At 36.0% G+C, this 8,707-nt stretch overlaps 1 protein-coding gene across 1 annotated transcript; it reads left to right on the top strand.

Annotated features, from left to right (window-relative positions):
* The first annotated feature begins 304 nt into the window (after positions 1 to 304).
* Positions 305 to 6,220, top strand: LOC145314822 (leukocyte receptor cluster member 8 homolog). The gene is made up of 7 exons (XM_080154902.1): positions 305 to 768; positions 1,056 to 1,613; positions 1,768 to 2,445; positions 2,752 to 2,917; positions 4,709 to 4,814; positions 5,151 to 5,252; positions 5,913 to 6,220. The coding sequence occupies exons 1-7, from the start codon at positions 427 to 429 to the stop codon at positions 6,076 to 6,078; spliced, it is 2,118 nt and encodes a 705-aa protein (XP_080011028.1). The 5' UTR covers positions 305 to 426; the 3' UTR covers positions 6,079 to 6,220.
* The last annotated feature ends 2,487 nt before the right edge of the window (positions 6,221 to 8,707 follow it).

The following is an 8,707-nucleotide window of genomic DNA, read 5'->3' as shown; positions in this document are numbered from 1 at the left end:
GTACGGTTATCAAAAAAAAAAAAGAAATTCCCTATTGTTCTATTCAATAGGGAATACAAATATATAGAGCACCTTATCGTTCTTCTACTATTTTTAGGCCTTATAACACACACCTTTACGGGATTTACTAGAAAATGACTTCCCTCTTTATAATTATCCTAACTTTTACTTAAAGTTTTTATGCAACACATTTCTTTGCATTTTTAAAAGTAAAATTAAGATTTTTTCTTCTTCTTGTTATGTCTTTTATGATCTTTGTAATTGTATCATATTTATTGTAGGCAATTTCATTTAATTTTGTTGCTTATTTTGATTTTCTAATTTCAGATATTTATAAGTTTGTATTTATACTAGATAGTAGATAGTCATACTATATATTTTTTAAGTAATTGAGTTAAAATAATTTGAATATTAATACTTGAAAAAATGAATCGTCCGCGAGGAGGGGGCTGGGGCGCAGCAAATAATTGGTCCGCCTACGGATATCAAGGTCCCCCAATGGGGGGTCCTGGCGGCCCTTGGGGTGGTCCCGGCGCCTGGGGTGGGCCAGGTGCGTGGGGTGGCCCTGGCGGTCCGCCTGGTATGTGGGGCGGTGGGCCGCCCATGGGTCCAGGTGGGCCAGGACAGTGGGGTGGTCCTGGCGGAAATTTTGGGCGGGGGATGGGGCCGCGTGGTATGGGTCCTAGAGGTCCTGGACCCATGGGGGCTATGTTTCCCCAGGGTGGTTTTGAGGAGCCGGGGGTACCAGGAGAGGATGAGGGAGGACAGGTAGGTTATTCATTATTTTTTAAAACTAGTTTTTATTTTTTGTGTATTGTTAATTAGACATAGATCTACATTTCAAGTTTTGGTATTAATGTTGTATAGGTTCTGGTTTAAAATGTCCCTATTATTAGGACAAAACTTTTACTTACTGATTATAAAATTTTCAATATCAGGCCCCTAAATTACAAATTATAGCAAAAAACTTTTGTAAATCTTGTCTTTATACCTATTGAATTTTTATCTATCTTTGGCTGCAATATTATATTTGCAAATCCAAATATTTATTTTAGAACGGAGGTGGAGAAGGTATGGGAGGAGGTGAGCAAGGCGAGGGGTACGAAAACATGGAGGTGGACATGCAGGGTGGCGGCAATGAAATGTGGGGTCCCAGCTTCGTTAACTGGACTGGCGGTCCCCAACAAGGATATGGCGGGTTCTCCGAGGATATGGGTTTTCAACAACAACAAATGAACAGACAACCAGGGTCAGGTAAGAAGAAGAAAAAGAAAAATCAGCAACAAAACCAACAAACCCCTGCACAAAATAGGCTTAGCTATGCAGCCGCTGCCGGTGGTTCTAATCAAACCGATGCTTCCCAATCAGCTGCTAAAGTTGAGGCTGCCAAACCACTATCATCCGAAGATTGGCCCCCTGCATTAAAAAAGTATGTTTCACGATGTTTTGAACAATGCAAGACGGACATGGATAAGGACCAAGTTGAGATTATTTTGAAGGGAAAAATTACAGCTGCCGCTAGTGCTAATTTATTGTGGACCAAAAACTGGGACGAAGAACCACTGCCGGCAACTCTCAGCAGCAAACTGTCCACCAATTTAGGAAAGGATAAATAAATAATTTTATGATTAAAACTTAAAACTAAAATGGCAGTCTAAGAGCAATAGGTAACAATAAATGATTGATTTTTAATGTAGCATAAATAAAGCTATTAAAAAATATGCTTAAGAATAAAAAAATTCTTGAATCAAATTTTCTTATCCTTAACTTTTAGGTGATCTTTCCAGTAGAGGAAAAGTTTTTCGTGGTGGTGGACGCGGCGGCCGCGGTGGTGGACAGTTGTTGTCGCGAAGCGCCAGTAAAAATGATTCGCACAGCAGTAGTTCTGGCGGCAGTAGTGGGAAAAAGAAGGGACGGGGCGGGAACGAACCAGACTTTGGGGAAAACCCCAATAAGGTTCCATTAGGCGTTAGGAATAGTGGGGGGAGTGCAGGTAAGAAAGGTAAGGACAAGCCATACTTTTACAAGGACCCCTTGCGTATGGAGTTGGACGACGAACTGGGCAACTCATCAAAGAAAATGAAGCGGGCCGCAAGATTTGCGGGTGATCCAAGCCCTTCGCCGAACCGGCGGAAGCCGCTGTCGCTGAGTAGTTTGAACGACAAGCTGTTGAATGACAGTGGAAGCTGGGAGGACAAGGACGGCATTGACTGGGAGCAGATGCATATAGTCGGTACGTGTCAGAAGTTGGAAAAGCCATTCTTGCGGTTGACCGAGGCGCCAGAGGCACACAAAGTGAGGCCGGTCGAGGTGTTGAAGCGGTCGTTGAAGATGGTGCGGGACCACTGGGTGACCAAGTCGGATTATAGGTACGCGTGTGACCAGCTTAAGTCCATCCGACAGGATTTGACTGTCCAAGGGATCAGGGATGCTTTTACTGTCCAGGTAAATTTTTTTTGTACTGTGTTTTTTTTTATAGACAGATGGTGGGGGGGGGGGGGGGGGGGAAGGGGTTAGTGTTTCATCTAAGGAAAGGAAACCTTTGTTTCATTCCATAAGTGAAGTCTAACGATCTCTATTGAGACAAAATTGTTAATAATATACCTAGTAAAACAGCAACAAAAGATGACCCTTTCGTTCAAAGTTTTAAAATCTATTAATAGGACTTACGTGTAGACTATTGAACAAAAAACAGTTGTGCTACTTTGTAGGGCTCTAAAATAATCCAACTTATCCATCCAACCTTACTAGGTTTATGAGACCCATGCCCGCGTGGCCCTGGAGAAGGGTGACTACACAGAATTCAACCAGTGTCAGAGCCAGCTTAAGATGTTATATAAAGAAGTGGGCGGAGATAATAAGCTAGAGTTTACTGCCTACAGGATTCTATACTATATGTACACACAAGAAGTTACAGGTATTTTCTAAAAGTTTGCTCAAAATAATCCCATTTTTGGATGGCTGTTTCATTTATAGAAGTAATCTACTCTATAACTAAGGCACGACATCTCCATTTCTTATACACACAACTTTCTTTAATCAAACTACCTTTTAACATTATAGATTTATAATTTCTAAACTATAGGTAACTGTATAACATTTAATTGAGTTAAGGGGGGGGGGAAGTTCTGACACTTTTGCGTAAACAGTGATTATAGGCTTTGTCTTTAGAGATAATGGATAGGTTATTTGGCAAAAAAGTTTCCTTTTGGGATGTAGTTTTCCTATTTTTAAAAAAATTTTGGATTCGGCCTCCAGGTTCCGGTACTCCAGGCCTCCAGGTGGATTCTGGACAGGTAAAAAAAAAAAATTCAAGATAGAACAAAACTTATTTAACAAAAGTTGGTACTTTATGGATGGTATGAACTAATTTGAAGAAATTTTTGAAATCTGGCTCCAGGTTCTGGTACTGCAGGCCTCCAGGTGGATCCTGGACAGGTAAAAATTGAAAATTTTTACTTTAAAAGTTAGAACAAAACTTATTTAACAAAAGTGGCTTCTTTATAGATGGTATTAACTATTATGAAGAAAATTTTGAAATCGGGCTCCAGGTTCAGGTGCTGCTGGCCTCAAGGTGGATCCTGGACAGGTAAAAATTGAAAATTTTTACTTTAAAAGTTAGAACAAAACTTATTTAACAAAAGTGGCTTCTTTATAGATGGTATTATCTATTCTGAAGAAAATTTTGAAATCGGGCTCCAGGTTCAGGTGCTGCAGGCCTCCAGGTGGATCCTGGACAGGTAAAAGTTAAAAATTTTTACTTTAAAAGTTAAAACAAAACTTATTTAACAAAAGTGGCTTCTTTATAGATGGTATTAACTAATCTGAAGAAAATTTTGAAATCAACTCCAGGTTCAGATACTGCAGGCCTCCAGGTGGATCCTGGACAGATAAACAGTAATTTTTTACTTTAAAAGTTAGAACAAAACTTATTTAACAAAAGTGGCTTCTTTATAGATGGTATGAACTAATTTGAAGAAAATTTTGAAATCGGGCTCGGAGCTCGATTTCAAAATTTTCTTCAAATTAGTTCAAACCATCTATAAAGAAGCCACTTTTGTTAAATAGTTTTGTTCTAACTTTAAAATTAAAAATTTTCAATTTTTACCTGTCCAGGATCCACCTGGAGGCCTGCAGTACCAGAACCTGGAGCCCGATTTCAAAAATTTCTTCAAATTAGTTCATACCATCCATAAAGTACCAACTTTTGTTAAATAAGTTTTGTTCTAACTTGAATTTTTTTTTTTTACCTGTCCAGAATCCGCCTGGAGGCCTGGAGTACCGGAACCTGGAGGCCGAATCCAAATTTTTTTTAAAAATAGGAAAACTACATCCCAAAAGGAAACTTTTTTGCCAAATAACCTATTCATTATCTCCAAAGACAAAGCCTATAATCACTGTTTACGCAAAAGTGTCAGAACTTCCCCCCCCCCCCCCCCTTGACTTTTATGATATTAGCTCTTTTTGTTTTATTCTTATTACCATAATTGTTCTTGTTTATGATATTCATGGATCATAAGAGATAAGACAGTAGACAAAAATTGATGTATTCTCCAAATTAGGAACTAACAAACCAAACAATTTTTTTTTTAAATTAAAGTTTTAAACCAGTGAATAAGAGAATGAGTTAAGAAAACTGTGGGTACTATACTAATATAACCCTTATAAAGGTGCAAATAAATGCACATTATTGCTCTTTTTTATTTAGATATTTTATCCGCATTATCTTCTCTGAGTGCTGAGGACAAGAAGGACGAGTGTATAGATCATGTCATTAAGATTAGAACAGCTTGGAGTGAGGGGAATTATTATAGGTAGGTTCTTCATATGATATGTATATTATCATTCTTGTTTGGAGTGTATTGATCATGTAAGAGTGATAGACGAGCTTGGAGTGAGTGTTATTTACTTATTATTGTAGGTATATTTTGAAAGAGTTCTCTATCAATATTCGGCCTTCGATCGCAGCATCCCCTCCCCTCCTCTTTTTTTGAAAATATATTGAATAAGGGGAGGGGTTATTTTGTCGTGTATTTGTGTTTTACATTATGTTCGGTTAAATTAGATTAGGTTATTTTATATTGTATTAGGGCTCGATAGGCATTTTAAGGTCTTATAAAATATTCTTTAAAAAAAACATTATTTTCTAGGTTCTTTAAGCTGTATGAGTCGGCCCCCAAGATGTCGGGCTACCTCCTTGATTGGTTCATAGATAGGGAAAGAAAACGAGCTCTTACAACCATAATCAAAGCGTAAGTAATTTAAGTGAACTTTAAAAGGCCGCATTAAAAAAATATTGATGTTAGAGTAAATTATTTTGGAAGCGAAGCTGCTTTTTAATTAGGGTTTGTTCTTCTGTCAGTTACTCAGTTGAAACTTATTTCTATCGTACTCACGTAATTCACAAATATCATCAAACATAATCTAAAATGCATTATGCCCTATGTGATCAATAAGCTTAACTAATTCTTGTTTAAGCATTTTCTGCCTTTACTTTTATATGATAATATATTTATTTCTACTAAATTACAGTTTCCCGTTATTTCCATCAAAATAGGCTTGTTTCTGTGTTACTTATGGGCTAATATAATAAGAATGGGAACTTTAGAATAAAAGTAATGAAAACAAATTATGGCAATGGATGTAGAATATACGTGGTTATTATGAGAGGGGGATATTGTTGTCAATTTAGATTGCTATCATTAAACTCATTTATTGGCCAGTTCGTTCATCCAGTAGGAGGGGCGGGGATGGGTTAAAAGGGTCGAAGGTGAGAATCATTATTTTAGCCCGCTGAGTGATTTACTTTATTAAAGTATATGAAAATCTGGTTTTAAAATCCAAGTAATAAGATATTCATTATTATGGCTATAAGTCTATATTGTTTGTCTAATGGAAATTTACCATTTTAGATACAGACCTGGTTTAAACATGGAATACATCAGAAAAATTCTTCACTGCAGCAAAGAGGACTGGGCAAAGTTGACCGGACCTTTCGGCCTCTCATACACTGACACTGCCCGAGAAACTCTAGACTGCAAGACTAGCATGGCCGCCCTACCCTTACAGGCAAAGTAACTGTGTAACCCTTGTGTAACTGTGACTCTATCTGCTCATTCTGTGACTACACCCAGCTGTTACCCCCCATCTTGAATCTGCCCCCAAGTTCCCAAATGCCAATGCTATACCTTGTCGTAGAAAAGAACCTACTTAAGAAAATGTCTACCTGTCTTGAAACATTTTAGAAAAATATTCAAATTGATGTGAGATAATGATAATATACAACTTTCTACCTACCTAAAATTAACATATGAAGAATTTATAAATCAATCAAAATTTTTGTTGACATCTTTCGAAACTGAAAATCAGAAGAATAAATCATACCTAAAGTGCAAACAAATCAAATGCAAAATATTGTGACCTCAAAAATCTTTCAATTTCAGAGATTTTTGTTCAGGCTAAAAGGTCACACAAATCTGAAACCAGATTAATATCTAGTTACATTCAAACTTCGAAGTTGTAAATTTATCTAGCCTCAATGATTATTGAAGATATAAAATGGCAGTAATTTTTAGGTTAGGTTAAAATTTTCAACTACCAATATGGGGACCTCATAAAAGACATTGAAAACCTATATCCTCAGAAATGTCTTTACAAGCAAGGCGTTCTGTTCTAGCTAAAAGGAAACAGGTTCTATGTAACCTCAGAAATACCTTTCCAAATAGGGATTTCTGTTCCAGCTAAAAGGTTACTTTAATGGTGTCATGGGCCAGCCATCCACAAGAATACCTATCAAATTCAAGAAATTGTTTCAGAAAATTTTTTCCAAGCGAGTGAACAAACAAAAGTACATAAAAGTAACCTCAGAATATCTTGCAAGCAAAGATTTCTGTTCAGGCTAAAAGGTTGCTGGTCTCCAGAAGTGGCAAAAGGTAATCTCAGAATAACCTATTCAAGTAAGGTTTTCTGTTCTGGCTAAAAGGTTACATACCCTCCTGTTTTCAAGCGGCCATCCATGCTCAAAAGTTATAAAAGTAACCTCAGAGAACCTTGTCAAGAAAGGTTTTCTGTTCTGGCTAAAAGGTTACTACTCAGCTCAGTTTACACCTACCAATCAAATGTTTTCAGTTTTGTTTAAGGAATATAACTTCAAATCCTTAATTCAAGCAAATGATTTTTTACTCAAGAAAAAATTTAAATTTTATTACCAGCCGACACAACAAAATTTTTGTAGAAAATGAGAAAAAAGAAAATAAGAAATAAATAATGACAGATGCGAATCAGCTAGAGAAATTCTTACAATAACATCATTTCTTCAGGTCTTGCAGAATAGCTATCACAAAGCTATTCTTTGTATTAGTTTAATAGGTAGGAAAAAAATCCTAGGGCCAAAACTAATGTATTTAAGATTCAGGTAGAGAAAAATTAGGTCTTTTGTTTCTTAACTAATTGTGATTTATTTTTATTATGCATGTGTTTACCTATTGATTTACAACCTTCCCGCTTCCATGGATATATATCATCCTTGTTGAAGCGAAAATAAATTGTTACATTTATACATTATAACCATTATATGATATTCTTTTTTTAGGTTCATATATCATAAATACATTAATTATTATAATAACTGGGGAAGTTGAAATAAATTAATATTACTTCTAAATTGTAGTTTTTATGTTTTTATTATCAATACCTTCGTGTTCTACAAAGCTTAGCCTCTCTTTTAATCGTACGTGGATTCAGGGACGTCCAAGCATTTAATTTAGAGTGGGATCAATGAGGAATTCCAAAGGGTTTAGGGAGGTAATCTGAAGTAATTTTTAGTATCGAAGCTACTATATAAATTACTTTGTCCGTTTGTCATTTCAAAATAGGTTTTGTGCTTCGCTACTTATGGATGTTGTCATCCTTAATTTTTCCTTTGAGTGGGGTGAAATAGGAGATTGGGAAATTTTCAGAGACAAATATAAATTTTTCATAGCCATTTCTATTGTTTTTATTACCTAGTGCAACCTATTTTAACCAAAACAAGGATATGTTACACTCGATAGTAGCGTAGAAATTGGAGAATAATAAGCTAAGTTTAGCCGGGCATATGTCTGGGGGTAAATAATTCACGTCTAGCCATGCAATGACGGGGTTTGAGTATAGAGACTCGAAAACATGGGGTGAAGTTTTTCAGATAAAAAAAACTTCTTTAGCATTCAGAAATAAGTGGAATATAATCGCTACTGAAATCAGAATGTTTACGAGCTGAGAATATTTTGAATCGCTATTATATTTTACCGTCGTATCTGAAAATTAGAAATCAATTTTATTTTCGAAATTTTGGGTAGGTTTCGTGAATTTCGCATAAGACTTTATGAAAAGTAAAGAATGTAATAAATATTTTATTGAATATTTGCGAATTTATTTGTAAAATGGAGCTCATCTCTCAATTAATTTTGAACATTTGTTACAAATTAAACTTCTGGCCCATTTCTAATTCCGATTCTGCCTTTGGGTGTTTCTATTTTCTTGGAAGAAAATTTTTATGCGCATTCCGGTGTCAAGCATCCAATAAATAAGGTCAACAAAGTCACGTGATCTCTGTGCCGCACTCCTATTGGTTGATAAGAAATTTCCCTGATTTTTCACCCACAATACATAAACTTTCAGAGGATTGTAAAAAAAGGATTCTACTTTTTTCTATAAACGAAAAAAATTA

Source organism: Acartia tonsa, chromosome 3, assembly GCF_053477335.1.
Source record: "Acartia tonsa isolate MP-2025a chromosome 3, ASM5347733v1, whole genome shotgun sequence".
NCBI lineage: Eukaryota > Metazoa > Arthropoda > Copepoda > Calanoida > Acartiidae > Acartia > Acartia tonsa.
This window is presented reverse-complemented; position numbering and strand designations above follow the sequence as displayed.

Excerpts from the sequence above, each read along its gene's own strand:
- LOC145314822 (XM_080154902.1), top strand. The coding sequence starts at position 427 with ATGAATCGTCCGCGAGGAGGGGGCTGGGGCGCAGCAAATAATTGGTCC. Across the intron at positions 769-1,055 it reads GAGAGGATGAGGGAGGACAG|AACGGAGGTGGAGAAGGTAT; the intron begins GTAGGTTATTCA and ends TATTTATTTTAG. Across the intron at positions 4,815-5,150 it reads AGTGAGGGGAATTATTATAG|GTTCTTTAAGCTGTATGAGT; the intron begins GTAGGTTCTTCA and ends ATTATTTTCTAG.